This window comes from Alligator sinensis, unplaced genomic scaffold, assembly GCF_000455745.1.
Source record: "Alligator sinensis unplaced genomic scaffold, ASM45574v1 scaffold157_1, whole genome shotgun sequence".
Taxonomy (NCBI): Eukaryota; Metazoa; Chordata; order Crocodylia; family Alligatoridae; genus Alligator; species Alligator sinensis.
The window spans coordinates 316,942-332,140 of record NW_005842316.1 but is presented as its reverse complement, the minus strand read 5'-3'; the positions used below and the strand labels follow the sequence as shown (position 1 = coordinate 332,140).

The window sequence follows — 15,199 nt, the reverse complement described above, 5'->3', positions numbered from 1 at the left end:
CCCTGGTAATTAAGTCAAATACTGACTGGCTCTGACACTTACAGATATGTACTCCTCGATCTGCTGCCTTCCCCTCTCCACCGTAAAGTCCTTGCATGCGATCCACTGAATGTTTCCAATGACGTAATCAGCTTCTGAAAACAGACCACCCGCCGGTTAATCTAGCTGATGTGCCTGTGACAGGGCAAGGTTTCCTAGGCAGCAAATGCAGTATTTGAATACCTCTCTCTTTTTTTTGCAAAGCTTCAAGTTGCTCTTTCACGCCCCTGATGACAGTTTCGATTAAACTCTGTGCTTTCTCTCTGATGGCTTCATCTTCCTCTTCCATGTCCATGATCTGGAGCATTAGAAAGAGAAAGACTCAAACTCACTAAGAGCGGTCTTGTACACAAGACTGTGATAGATTTGGACTCGTTATAACCCTCATCCATCACAACAGACCTTCAGATGATCCAGAAAGTGGCTGCTATAATCGGCCAATCCCACACCATTCTTTGATCTCTTGTTTTCCGTACACAGCCAGGTCTAGTCCTAGAAACACCCCCCACCTTGCCACACACACACTCCCTGCCACCATTAGAAAGCCACTTATGTTCTCATATCTAACTGTTTTATTGCATTTGGGGAGAAGGGGAATCTGTCTTCTGCTGTAATATGCAAAGAGCAATTTGGAAGGTTTGGCTGGCAGGGAGGGAGGGCTGGGGCATTCCCAGCAAGTGGTGTCAGCTGTGCCATGTCTGTGTCAGGTCCCTGGCTGAAAGGGTGCCAGGGTCCTCATGCCTACCAGTCTCTCTCTTGCATAGCATCAGATATCAACTTCCACATCTATGAGCCACTGTCTCATATGACGGCTCCATGTCCGGATTCCGTCTGGGCATTTGTAAAGGTTGCAGCTTTCAATGAAGTGCTGTGCAGTTTGTTGGGCACCGCATTCACACAGGGGCTGTCCTACCTGTCTCAGTGCACTTGAGTTCTTTCCTCAGTGCTGGGAGCTGCTCTCTCCCTCAGGCTGCAGATTCCCAGGGCTGCTACCTCACAGAGTTCCCTAAAAGAGTGTTTGCACATAGCGGTCACCCAGGCAACAGTGACACCAGCCAATAGAAAAGTAGAGTCAATGTCCAAGCATTCCATTGTGTTTCAAAAAGGAAAGAACCAGAACAAAGTTTGCTCTGAGGTTGGCTTTTCGGTGCCTGCATCGTGGGCGTGCAGGTGTGCACTGTGACGTGTGGAAGCCCCACTCTTGCTCCCACTGAAGATGTTTGCAAAACTCCCACTGAGCTGGGGTAGGCCCTTGGCATGGAGGTCCTTGGAGTGAACAGACTTCCTCTAGAGCTACGCGGCACCAAGCACTCACCAAGCATCCCAAGCACCACCTTTCCTTGTAGAGGAGTCCCCCTAGGGAGGAGAGGGACAGCATTAGCAGGGAGACATGCTGCAGGATACAGCAGGCTTCTGTCGCTCCGAACTTCTGTACTTGTGCTTGAGTTGAGAGAGAGCATAGACACTTCAGTCCCCAAAGAAACAACATACTTGAATTTTCTTTACTCTTAACGCTCTACACTGAAATGATACCTCCTCCCCTGCGAGGTAACACAGAAGAAAAATGTAGTTACCTTGCGTCTGTCACTGACATAATGCCCAACAGGTAGCAAGGTTTTTTGATGCCCTGCATTTCCCTGGCCCCAAAAGCAGTAGCGGCCTTAGGGGAGAGCAAACCAGGTGACTGGCCAGGGCCCCACGCTTTAGGGGGCCCCAAAATTTTAAACCCAGAATGAACCTAGAATATAGCTCAACATTAACAAACCCTTTCTTTCTTCAACTTATTAAAAACTTTGTTCTTTCTTCAACTTATGAATACTGATTATCAACATAGGTGTAGGAGCAATGGATTGACCATTGACTCCAGTTTATTTTGGTGTGAAAATCTGCCCTCTGTTCATAATATCTCTCTCAATAAAATAGGTTTGTTTTGACTTACGTTCAGAGTGTTGTGTTGATTAAATGTATTAAGTAATATTCTCCACTCCAGTTGTAATAAAAATTAATTACACTGCATATTTGTATTGTCACTATTGTATTTAGATACTGTCATTGCAGTTTCATGGATAGGGCAAAGTACAATTGAAATCGAAAATGTCCAACTTGCTTATATGTTTTCAAAATTAAGCCCCAAGTGACTCTCTTGCCCAGGGCCCCAACAACCCTAAGGCCACCACTACCAAAGGCCTGGGAAAACCTGCATAGAATTAACATTTTCCTACCGCAGCAGATATTGCTGGTGTGTATGTGAATACTTGGGATGCAGCTCTTCAGATGGAGGTGTCATTGTCATCACAAAGGAAGTGCTAGAAGCAAAGAGAAAGCAGTGAGGCCCAAAACCAGAGTGTGAGCAGGCAGACGTGCAGGGAGACAGGAACTCAGGCACGGTTCTAGAAGCAAGTAGACAAAGCACATGGAAACAGAGACCATCCCCTGTGGTCTGAGAAAGAGACTGTTCCCTGGAGTCACGAGTAAGATGAATGCAGGACCCTGGGGAAGGCTCAGGTCTGAGAGACAAGAAAATTAAATCAAGGAGAGACACCAGAGGGCAGGCAATTAAACCCTGCTGTGTTTGCAGTATCACCTTCCCTGGAGCCTCACCTCCTGGCCCTCATTTCATTCATCTCAGCACTTGCTGTTCTCTGCACCAGGCTGCTGTGTTTAATGCTTTGCCAAGATGCTTGTTTGTCTGTGTGGATGAGCTGGGAGTGGAGCAGCCACAACCAGTGCTCTTCATTAGGAAATTACATTTGAGAGTCCTGGTAAGGGGCAGAAACCGATCGCTCCTCGCAGACAGGCAATTCCACATGTCTTGTGCTAAATTAACCTAAGTTTGTAGCAGAAGTGGGACCTCTAATTTCTACCTGTGGTAGCAACAGCAGTAGCTGTAGTGAAGACAGGGACCAATGGACTTGGGTTTTGCCCTCCTACCTTCTATGACCCTGCTAAGAGTTACCTAGAATGAAGACCCAACCAGGTGAGCCTGATTTCCCAAAGCCTGATGCTGAGGCATCGTTCTGGAGGTGGTGGCCAGCACTCGCCAGCTGGCTCCCAGCCAGTAAATCTCAAGTACACAATAATAATGGTAGTGGTGCAGGGAAGAGAATTTCAGCCCCCTCCAAACATTGATCAGGTGGAGCGGCTAGAACAGGGGGGTCCTCACTGAAGGAGGAAAGGATCCGGAAACATGTGAACAAGCAACGTGGAAGCAGGCACAAACAGAGCCATACACCAGGGGCTGGGTCAGCACACGCTGTAAAATGCCTCGAGTGCTCAGGGGTGGACCACATAGGTCCCAAAGAGAGGGACAGGACTGGGAAGAGCCTGCCAGGCAGCTGCCACAAGACAAGCCTTGTCCTTCCCGGTGTCTAGTATATCCCTGGCAGTCACCAGACATTTTTTTTGTTTTTTTTTAATCAATTTATTAGAAAACAGACCATAGCAGACAGTCTAGAAATGACCCCAACAGAGGCCTCACAGAAGGTAGTACAACATAACATTTCAAAGAATGACATAATACACACATGGTAATTGATATCCTATTGCCCTTCACTTCGACTATACACGGTATATACAAACATCCCTTAGTATTATCTATCAAGCACATATTACACTTGTTTCATACATGGATATTGTGTCAGTCATCATGTACTTGACAGAAAACCAACGCATGCAATACAGGTCCCCTCAATGCAATACAGGTCCCCAATCCCATATACAAGCCCTCGCCCGCCCTTTCTGCCAACAAGTGCTGACCCTTAGCTTAGCCTATACCTATGCTGGGCTGAAACAACCCCCTGAAGTCCAGCCCTTGCCAGAACTTTTCATCCCCTTCTTCTGGCTTATTCCTTTCTCTGCCTCTATAGAAGTGCAGCTCGTGCATTGCTAACTGCAGACACTCCGTCGTGGAAAAGCACGACCTGGCAGTCACCAGACAGGGGTGACAGGACATTTCTCCCACCTGGTAGTCAATGCAGGCTCCACGGGTGAGGGAAAATGAGCCTCTGTTTTCTGCAGTAACAGGCCCTGTTAGGGTGAAAGGCTTGTGCCAAGCCTGCCAGTAAGAAGAGCCCCACTAGGTGCGCATGCACAAGACGCTAAGTCGCTAAAGCAAGTACTAAATGACCGCGCAGTGTAGATGCGCCCAGATCGGAGAGGGACCAGCTGTACCTGCTGACCTGCTTGGCACCGTAAAGCCAGGCCTCAGGATGTGAGCCCAGCTCTGCACCACTGGGAGCCAAGCTTTTTGGCACAAAATAGCCCTTCACCCCCTGAGTGCTACTCTGTTCCCCTTCCCCTACTTGATCTGCTGCTCTGCTTTCTGCTCCCTGCTCTGTACTCCCTGCCCATCTCCCTGTCTCCTTCCCTCCCGCCCACAGTGGCTGCCAGTGCCGGTTGTGGAACAAGTGTCGCAGGCTGGCCAGCCCTGCTCTACCGTCTGCCGTTACTCCCTAGTCTCTTACCTCCTGGCTCCTCTCTTCTTTCCTGCCCTGCCTTGCTCTGCCCCCCGGCTCCAAGCTGTACTGCTGGGACTTCAGCTCCTTCTGGGGTCCCTGTATTTATCTTGCCCTCTACACCTGTCCCATTCTCTGATTCCTGCCCCAGCCTTTGGATTACTGGCTCCCAACCCCTCGGAAAGATATCCCACATCCTGGCTGCCACTTAGACTAGAGAGACTAGTGCCCAGGGAAGTGCAGACAGGCTGGATTAATGCCTATGCTAATTATACCATGGCATCAAGCCACATCTCTGACTCTAACAGCCCACTGTTTCATGAAGCAGAGCAGGGTCCTGGAAAAGACCGTCCCCTCCCACTTCTCGACAAGGAGGAAGGGAGTGCTGCTGGAGGCACTGAGTACATTAGGTGCTTCACCGTCCAGGTTAGTGTTTGGCCCTCGGGGTCTTTCATTTGGGTTAATAGCTAGAAACCATTGACCCCAGCTCCTATTTGTTGGGCATGTGCACAAAAAACATTCAAAGCCAAGGACAGAAAATTAATCAGGTTGAACACTTGGACTCTCTCCTGATGAAGGATGCTGGGGCAGGAATCGGGGCGAATGGGGTCTTTGTAAACACTTGGGAGGCAGACACTAGCCTACGTGGGATTGTCCCTCTCGGGGTAAAACACCCATGGCACCAATATCCTGGGTGCAAATCAATCCCCCCTGGGGAGACGCTCCTTTCTGTTCTTTCTCACAATCCCAGTGGGTCCCTGGGCCCCAAACAGCTGTCACCGACTTTCTGGAGGATTAAGGCCCTGTCTTGCCTTTTACTGTGTAGTTCAGCTGGGATGTGCTGGACCAGCCCTGGGGGACTTGGATTCCTGACCTTGTGTTCCCTGTGCCCCACTCCTCTTAGTTTTCTACCCTTGATCCTCATGCTCCTTTTCTTCCACCCTGTTCCCTCACTGATAGGTCTCCTGTCTCCCTTGCCCTGCAGCGGTGTAGCTGACCAGCTTATGATAGGAGATTCAGATGTGGTCTTTAATTGATTCCCAAGCTATTTCAGTCCTTTCAAAGGCTGGCAGAGGCAGGAGGCATGAGGAGTTTATCACGGTCTCGCACCAAAGCCAACAAAATGAAAAGAGCATGTCATCTGCATAAGCCGCCCAAATAGCTATCGTATCAGGCTGCGTCCGTATGGTGGGGACTCAGTGTGCCCTCAGAGAAATGCTACAGCTCGCAGTGTGCAATAGCCCAGATTATGTATTAAGGCCTGGAGCAGAAATAGGCCCTGTCTGCACACGGGCTCGGGGGTCCAGCTAGGCACGAGGAAAATCAGATGTAAATCTTGGATCTCATTAGGGTCAATATTTGTCAGCTTAAATCCAAGAGAGCTCCATCTACCTCAGTACATCTGCTTCGACTACAAGATGGTGTTTTTCAGACTACCAACATGAACCCGAATGCTGAGGTGGCCGCACTACAGAGACAGCCATACAAGAGGAAGGAGTGGTTACACCGTCTGAGGACCAGGCTGTTTCCCTATCAAGCATGTCTTAAGCATTAAGGACCTGACTTTCAGAGGCGCTGAGCACCTTTGGGTCCCATTTACTTCAGTGGGGCCTGGGGTTACTGAGCATTTCAGGGCTTTCCCACGGTGAGGAGTGTGTCTAGGTGTCAGGAAGAGCCTGATCCCCAGGGGGGTGAGTGGAGACTCCCGGCTGACTCACACCAGGGTGAGCAAAGCAGATCAAGGCCTCACTTATCTCGGTGGATTCTTTTTGGGCTCTCGGTTTTGCAACGTTGTTGCTCCACAAACACCCAGAACTCTTTTCCTCTTTCCTTACTTCATGGCTTCCTCTTGCACCACACTCCCTTTCCTCCCAGCAACTCTTTCATCTTCCTGCATGCTCTCCTCCTCTAGCCAAATGACAGGTGCTGCAAATTGCTCAGCGGGAAGGTGAACAAATGCCTGCTTGTTTTTTTCTGGCTACAGAGAAGACCTGACCGGCCTTGGCATTTCCCGTACAGGCCATTTGAAAGGAAAGTCAAAGCGCTCTTTAATTTCTCTGCTGATAACATTCAGGGATTCCACATACAGAACCAGACACTCCCACCTCCTCCTATCTGCTTTTCACCAGAGCACTTGCATTTTTTCTAATGACAAGTGCCAGGAAAGCAAATTTGGTCGGTAAGTGAGTCTGGCCAGTGCACGAGAACTCAACAGACACTGCTGCCTCTAAATGGGCAGATTGTAATCAGTTCATTTGCACTTAGATGTAGGCCATTTGACTCGATATTATGAAAAGAATATTAACCCTGATTGTCTCTAGAATGTGAATTTGCTCTGGTGTCATGTATCCATGACAGAGTAACATGACAAAGACGCAGAAGTCTTGGCAGGGAGAATAGGTGTCTCAGGGGGGTTAGAAATGAAGATACATGGTCTTTCATCTCTAGAACATAGATCTGAAAGCAGGGTAGGTCTGCACTTTGTAGCCTAACGTGTGCGTGTATGTGTGTGCATGTGTAATACAATTTTGTGGACTGAAACTCACTTCAGACGCTGATAAAGATCGGAATACAGCCCAGGCTAAGAGTGACTGAGAATTATTTCCATCTTATAACTGCTTCAGTGGCCATTTATAGGAAAGCTACCGGATGAGTTAGGAGAGCAAAGCCAGAACACATGAAAGAGTGAGAGGCTGGGAAACAAAAGCAGCAAAGGCGGCATGGGTCCTCTTCTAGAGAGGAACTTGAGCTAAGGTTTGAATTTATTTTCAAACCCAGCAGCAGTGCTGCTGAGGGAACTCCTCACCTTCCCCAACCAATGCTCAGGAGAGAACGTCCAATAGTGTGAAGTTTGGATTAGATCAGGGGCAGGCAATTATTTTGAGTGGAGGGCCACTTACTGAGTTTTGGCAAGCTATCAAGGGCTGCATGCCCCCCAACCAGGGGCAGATAAATATTAATTTTCTAAATTTTTTAGGGGCCCCAGGGGCTGGATAGAATGGTCTGGTGGGCCACATTTTGCCCACCCCTGGATTAGATCCTAGCTTTCTGGGGAGGTTAGGTCTTACAGGTTTGAGTCAGTTCCACTTATTAAGAAGGAACAAATTCTTTGTCACCAGTGCTTTACAAAACCCTTAAAAAGCAGGGGCTGAGTTCTACCTTTGGGCCCTGCCCCGACCTCCCCAGAATCTGACTCGGGGAAACTGCTCCAACAGAGCAAAGCTTGGAGACCTTTCTGTGAAGAGGTGGGGCAAGACATGTGCCTTAAAGCAGGCAGTGAAAGCAAATGACTTTAAGTTATCCCAAAAGATCCCTTCTTCAGATTCCTAATAGCTAGAAACCACTGACCCCAGCCCGTGTTTATTAGGCATGTGCGTGAAGAACATTCAGAGCCGAGGACAGAAAATGAATCGGTCATGGGTAAGTGACTCAGCAGAGCCGTCCTCCTCTTTCCCCTGCCTTAAGTGTTTCTACTCTCAGAGGATTCAGTTTTGTGTGAAAGGAGAGAGGCAACCCCTCTCAGCCATGGCTCACTGGACTCCTTCGCTTCTCGGCGCTCTCATCTTTTGGACCACAGCTTTTCCCTGTGTTGCATTTCCAACAGGAGCCCCAGCATCAGCCTGCAAGACAATGAAGCCTATTCACATGGGCGTCCACTCCCAGCCACATCCTGCCCCCTATGAGTTGCTGGTGTGGGCACACTCCTTCACCAACGGATGGCCGATTACTGGTAATGTGGTTCAGACTTCTTAGCTGGATTTGTGAAGTGCCTTATGATCAGTGACTTGGTTGTAGTTCCCTGCCTTTTACATGCTGCTTTATGTCACAGGACAAGGGGACTTTTATTAGCCTCCCTCCCATTCAGTTTTCTCCCTGAATTAGAGAATTTCTATTTGTTGAATGCTTTTGAGAACATAGTAAAACAGGCGACAAGCAGCAAACTTGAGAATGATGTGTGGGGGAAAGCCTCACAAAGCAAGCTTGAAGAAAAGGAAAGCGTCTCTGGATTGCAAACCAAGTGAGCCACCATGTAACAGCCAGTTTCAGCATGCGCAGGCCTCATTCTGCTATTGCCGTGTTGACAATCTAGTGAAAAAATCTGGTGAATCGGTGATGTCTAGAGGAGAGCCTCTTGTAGGATTAGGTCCATATACAAATCAGAAGGGACCTTTAACAGGTACCGGGCAGCTCAGGAATCAAACACTGATGCAGGGTTGTCACCTCTTGGCAGAGCTGTACAAGCGAGCAGTAATCGGAAGCTGTTAATGCCTGCTGGTTCTCTGTGAAAAGGCTGGTGGCTGGGTGAGGACCGGAGGCAATGGAAATCAGTGGCAGGACTGGGAGTGGAAGCCAGGGGTCCTGACTCTGAAGACATCTGCCCCATACTCATCCTGCAAGTCTATGTGGAGTTGCTTGTCTAGGGTACTGCAGAGCATATGCTTGCTTTCCCTCCTGCCTCAGTCTCTCATCTCTTTCTTCACAACCAGCATTCTCTCTCTGACTCCCTCTGCCCCCCACAACAGTCCTGCTGCATCCCACCTGCACTTTTCATACCAGTCCCTTCCCTCCAGGTCTCTTGCAACACTTGGTCTTGTCTCCTCAGAGCAATGCTTCCCACAGGGCATGGAATTTAAGGCAGGAAAGGAGAGAAAGTCTTGGCTAGCTGCTCAGAAGCCGCAGGACTAGCACCCAGTGGAGAACCAGCTGAGAACCCTTTCCCTGCTTATAACCCACCTACTGTTACACCTAGGCAGAGTTGTCTCTGCAGTCTGGTTACACTTAAATTAAATAGTTCTCTCCAAGGGATTTTAAGGGCTCCTGTTACCACTGTAAAGAAACCAATACAGTATCTGCAGTCTGCCTGTGAGCTAGGGAAGTGATATCATCCCCTCTTGCAGAATGGGAAGATGAGACACAGGGAGATGAAGTGACATGCCCAGAGCCATACAGGACATCAGTTGCAAAGTAGGGATTCAACAAGGGGCTCCAAAGTCCCAAACCAACACCAGCACCTCAGGGCTATGTTTGCAGACAGAGCTGGTGTATTTAAGTGGGGGCTCAAAACTAATTAACACTGGAGAAAGCAGCATCCCTCTGAACAACTAACATGCAGCAGATGTTTCCTGTCCCCAGTGCAGGTTTTGGGGCCGGAGTACCGAGGCCTGCTGTTGGAGGCTCGCATGTTTGGCTCCACTGCTGCACTTGGCACTTGGCAGAGCCCCCCTAATAATACCCGGTTCTTACAGGTGAGCTAGGAGCATCTCCTCCACCAGGGTGGTTTGTGGAATAAAATCTAGAGAAGGAATCAGTCTATAAAGGCAAAGACAGCTGGGAGGCCAGAGACCACAGAGCTAGACTTGGAGCTCAGCTGTGTGGGATGGTCTGGATGGAGCCACACTCCACAGCAAGCGGCCTGCTCTGCCTGCAAAGGCAGAAGAATCCACACAGCTGTAGGACAACCTGAGTAACTCTCCCCTCTCCTGCAGCTGAGTATAAGCAGCCATGACTGGGAGGACTGCCAAGGGTATGCCCTCTCCATTGCTAGGTGGCATTGATGGGGCTGGGTGTCCTGGCTTCAAACTGCTTGCTGTCCTGTAGCAGACTACAGGAATAGCACTTGGCCACTAAGGACACTATCGCATGGCTCAGTGATTATGCTGACTGGGTGCATCTACACATGTCCCTCTGGTGCCTTTCTTACTGCATTGTCATTTAGTACTTCCTTTTGGAAGTGCTAAATGATGGTGCAGTAACAGCCCGTACTGCGCCGTGCATGCGGCACAAGGTTATTTTTACCTGCTATGTCACCATAGCAACACTCTATAAGGCAGTGTGTTGCTACGGCTATGTACCTGTGGTGTCACGGTTCTTGCCCGCAGGTGCTATGTAGCCATAGTGTGTTGCTACAGTGATGTAGCATCACACATAGGCTCACCCACTGTGAGCTGAAATCACAATGGTCTCTACACCTGTATACCTGTGGAGTGTGGTTGCCCTCTGATCTCCCCAGTGTCAGCGTGCTGGGATGAAGGGATCCCCATTTACACAGCTTGAGCATAGTGAGAGCAGTTAGATCTGTCAGGATATGTTGTGTTGCAGGTCTGTTTCCTGGGCTTCTGTGAGGGCAGGGGAGGTTATGGATAATGGCCCAAACTCAGATTTTTCACATGCAAACTGTCAGAGCAGCTAAATTGTGGGACAGGGTTTTCTCTGCATGGTGTAAACAATGCACTGATAGATTTCCCTTTCTTGGCAGTGCTCTGGGAACCCACAAGGAGCAGTCACTCATTCTAACATGGAATTAAAAACAAGCCTGGCCACATACACTTGGCTGCCCCCGAGCTCAGGCTGCCCTCCATTCATTGCATTCATGTAAGTGGATTTTCTGTTATTCCCCCACCTGCAGAGTCCCCTCCTCTCCAAGCAAGCAGCTCAAGCATATATTTTTCCCCTTTCTGTATCTGTACAGTACCAACATCTCCACCTTTTATGACCACATTAAAGTAGGATTTTCAAAAGCACCTAAGTGATTCCAGGGGACAAGTTCCATTGATTTCCAGGGGCTTCTGCACCCAGTCATTTAGGTGCTTTTGAAAATTCCACCTATGACACATGAGAGGAACAATTAGCAATGGGGTCCCCAGAAAAGCAACAGCTGTACATGACTAAGACTGATTAATTCCCTGAGAGTTACAAGAGACTGAAGTAAAAGAACCTGCTATACTGCCAAAGGAAACAGCAAAAGATTCTGGAAAAAAATTGTATCCTGACCTCTTCTGGGGAAAGAAAAATCTTCAGCTATCAGACTGACACAGCTCCTTTCTGTATGTGTGCAATGGAGTGGATTTACTTCCCTATGAGGTTAGGCATATGCTACTACCTGCTAATGAATTTATGATGAAACACAGGCTGCTACGCAGAGCATCTCCAATAACTATAGGAATATTTTTGTAAAGCTGGGAAGGGGTCTTTCCCATTTGTAGTCATTGCTTTATGCTTTTTCCTTTTGAACAGAGCAACTGTGGCACACTCTCGTGAAACCTATTGGCTCAATATCAAATCCAAAATACTATGGAGAGGTGAGTAATTACTGAACGTGTCATTACAACGTAAGGCAAATGTCCATTACCACAAAAAGGAGTTATATAGGCATTAAGCAGCACTGGTGTATCAGAAATATAGGGGATACTAGTATTCTATGTGCATGTCTTCTTTGAAATTGTTTTAATCATTCCCTCCCCTTCATTACCTCATAGTCAAGCTGTATGTATTTAGCTCTTTTTATTCCTCTTCCTGACCTATATACTTCTTCCCCCAATATCCTTCCAGTTGTATTAGCATGATATCCAGACCTCTGCGTAACATTCCAGGTATCCTACGAGGGCATGATCCACTTGTTATTGATTTGCCACTGAGCAAATGTGAATTTTGCAGACAAAAAACAAACAGATTAGTTACCACATTAAGAGGCAACTCTCCAGCTCCAAGTGATAGGGATTGAAAAGGAATTTTTTGCATTAACTCCCACTGATGTTATATACCACAGGTATATCCCCAACTCAACAGAACAGCAGCCCCTACTTTTGTTTCTGGCTAGTCAGAAAACGTTCATAACCATGCTGAAGGCTAAATGATGCATTTTAATCTCTTGGCAATGTTGTTCTAGGACAGAGGTTCCCAAACTTTTTCTTACTGTGTACCCCTTTCCAGATTTATCAGCTGCCCGTGTACCCCCACCAGCATGTTTTATATTTTAACACCTTAAAATGCCAGTTATTATTACAATTAAAATTAAAACCGCCATTACCCTCCCCCAAGATGTCTTGCATACCCCCATGGGTATGTGTACCACAGCTTGTGAACCCCTGATCTAGGACAAGTCACACAAACTTTCTGCGGTTTCACCTGTGTCCTAGGTGCCCATACCTGCATCACCATTCTTTGCAAAAAATATCTTGTGAATGCAAAGGATCATTCAAAGTTCATTGTGTTCTGTCCACTGCTTACTTTCTTTGCCAGACGAAGTGCAGGGATTACTTGACTGAGAAGCAACTCAGGATTAACAGGAAAAGAAAAAACTTCCCCAAAGGTTCATATTAATTGCTTTGCCATGGTCTCCTCAATGATATATCCAAAACTAGTTATAAATTGAAATTAATTTTAATTTCTTCTCCAACGTACAGATCCTACAGCAACATGTGGCACTGAGAAGTTTACATGGACAGCTACCACTGTGATAGTGTTACTTTTCCACCTGCTGCTTTTGCTTAGCTGCATTTAGTAACCCGTGAAAATTAAGAGTATATCTACAACAGTTAAGGACTGTCACTGTTATTGGTAGCTAATTTTAATTGCATCTATAATAAATACAATTTTTAAGGCCTCAGCTACATGTAAAAGTTGTACCACAGCTCTAGAATCTCCTGCTGTGGACTTGTTTAACTTTCTCCATGTTCTCCCTAGGAACAGCATAGTGCTATGTGAAAGAATGTTATATCAGCATAACTGCATCCACACTAGGTGCTGTACCAGTATAACTGTGTTGGTTAAACCCACCACCAAAATAATTATAACAATAAATAACCAGCGTGTAAACTAGATCTATGATTAAGGTTGAGTGGTAAAAAGCCCTAGTGAAAATTTCCAAGCATCCAGGAATCAGGCTTGCTAAGACAAAATCAATAGAGTGATTTTTAACTTCATTCTAACCGAGAATAATAAATGTTACAAGATCACCACTTTCTGTCTGTGAGCAGAATGTGTGTGTCTGAGCAGATGAATGCTAAGAGTATCACTACACTGCTGTATGCTTTTTTGTTTAAAATAAGGGGGTGGATACAAGACATGTTAGAGATGTAATGCAAAAAGATACCTGTTGCAATAAGACAAATAAACATCAGTTGTATTGCCTAGATCGGGGTCACCAACCCCTGGCGCATGTGCCAGAGCATGGTATGCGAGGCCATTTTGTTGGGCATACCACAGCCAGCCCAGGCTCTGTGCAGCTGCAGCTGACCATGGAGCCTGGGCTGCTTGCAGCCAGGAGGCTGTGAACAGCTGCACTGGGCTCTGGAGCCCTGGGCAGCCTCTGTGGCGGGTGCACACACACCTCAAGGTAGATAGTGGGGGAGGGGCCTGGGGCAGCACAATCCTGGCCCTTCCACCACTAGGGATGGTGCCCTGCAACCCAGTGCAGTTGTCTGTAGCCTGCCCACCAGCTGCTGCAGCTGCCTTGAGCCTAGAGCTCTGCCACTCGCCTGGAGGCGCATGTACACCAGCCACTGCCATGTAGCCCAATGCAGCTGGTTGCAGCCCTTCTCCGGCCTGGACTCTGGGCAGCTGCAGTAGGCAGCGGGCAGTTTGCAAACAGCCATGCTGTGCTCCTGAGCACCGGCACTGGCTCCATGCTGATGGCAACTGCATACATACCTAGGGGCACAGGGTGGGGAAGGGGCCAGGGCATTGTAACCTTGGCCCCTCCTCTGCTGTCTGCCTGAAGGTACACACACAGCTACCGCCAGCAATAAGGATTGGGCCCCTCGTGGCTCCCCCATAGTCTGCCCCTGGCACGCCACTCAAGGCACGGGTCTGGGGTGGGGTGTTTTTGGCATTGTGGCCAAAGACGCTGCTGCCCCCTGACCTAGACTGTGCTATACTCCCACTTTTGTTCCTCAGTTTTGTGCAGGCTAGTAATACATTCACATTAGTAAGTAAGCTTATACTCCAGAATTTCTCAGAGGTGTAATCATTTCATTTATTCAACTAAAACAAGCAATGCCTTCACTGCTGCAGGATGCATTCACTCCAACTTCTCCTGTTCAATATGGAGGACCTACAATTGCTTAGATTGTACTTGGTGATGAATGTACAAATCAGAAGCCGATATCTGTAACAAGTCAAAAGTCTTGGCTTTTATCAGCATTACAGCATCAACAAAGCTTGTTTTTGGGAGTTTTTTTTTCAGTTAACATTGGTTTAATAGCCTGTTAAAAGTGTGGCAAAAAATAATTAGTTAGTGTATGCCTATATCTCTTCCTTAGCAATCTTATCCTCCACTAACGTGTGGCAAACATGTCATAGATTCATAGATAAGGCTGGAAGGGACCTCAGAAGATTATGGGGTCCAGCCCCCTGCACCAAGCAGGAGAGACAACGGGGTGAGGTGACCCCAGCAAGGTGACGGTCTCAGTCTTCTCTTGAAAGAGGAGTCAGCTAAAACAACATGTACAACACGAACTCCCTAGTCTTCCGCAAGACCTCGCGCACCTACTCTGCAAGGCTTATGAACCGACGTGATATTCCCACTGCCTCTCTTGAAAACATCACGGCCACAAGCGCAAAGACCGATCCCCGCCCACAGGTCTGCGTACAACATATAAAACACACCGCCTCACGTAGACATGTGTATTTATTAGAACGATAGTTCTTTTTACGGTTCTTGTCAAGAAGCTCACTTCTTAGTCGATGTTCTCCAAGCCCTGCAACACAGAAGAAAATAAGTGAAGTCTCTGATGGCACATCCTCCCCCCACCCCCCGGGAGCAGTTTTGCAGGGGTGACAGGGAGCACTTGCCTTGCTGCGGTGGTACATGTTCACGCCCGACACGAAGCGGTCCCGCTCCATCAGCGTCCAGTGGAAGGGGACCCGCGCCGCCCGCTTCTCCTGCGCACGCAGAGGGCAGGGGTGAGGCGCGCCGCCCGCCCAGG

The 15,199-nt window shown here is 48.0% G+C and overlaps 2 protein-coding genes across 5 annotated transcripts in view; one reads left to right on the top strand and one right to left on the bottom strand.

Moving 5' to 3' along the window:
* The window catches only part of AKAP14 (A-kinase anchoring protein 14), an 8,209-nt gene extending 3,685 nt beyond the window's left edge, over window positions 1-4,524 (bottom strand). For 2 of the 4 annotated variants that reach the window (XM_006028490.2, XM_025209915.1), the window contains exons 1-3: window positions 1,355-2,110; window positions 223-337; window positions 43-134 (exon numbers count right to left, since the gene is read on the bottom strand). In XM_006028490.2, coding sequence (XP_006028552.2) covers window positions 43-134; window positions 223-337; window positions 1,355-1,528 — 381 coding nt within the window. In that variant the 5' untranslated portion in view covers window positions 1,529-2,110. Of the gene's footprint in view, window positions 1-42; window positions 135-222; window positions 338-952; window positions 1,046-1,354; window positions 2,111-2,261; window positions 2,346-4,502 lie in introns of those variants that run through there. The other 2 variants (XM_025209916.1, XM_025209917.1) reach the window with 2 other exon arrangements.
* A 3,374-nt stretch (window positions 4,525-7,898) lies between these two features.
* LOC102371666 (putative ferric-chelate reductase 1) lies at window positions 7,899-14,379 on the top strand. The gene is made up of 6 exons (XM_006028489.2): window positions 7,899-7,913; window positions 8,098-8,223; window positions 9,627-9,739; window positions 10,750-10,865; window positions 11,508-11,572; window positions 12,677-14,379. The coding sequence occupies exons 1-6, from the start codon at window positions 7,910-7,912 to the stop codon at window positions 12,772-12,774; spliced, it is 522 nt and encodes a 173-aa protein (XP_006028551.1). The 5' UTR covers window positions 7,899-7,909; the 3' UTR covers window positions 12,775-14,379.
* Window positions 14,380-15,199: the final 820 nt, after the last annotated feature.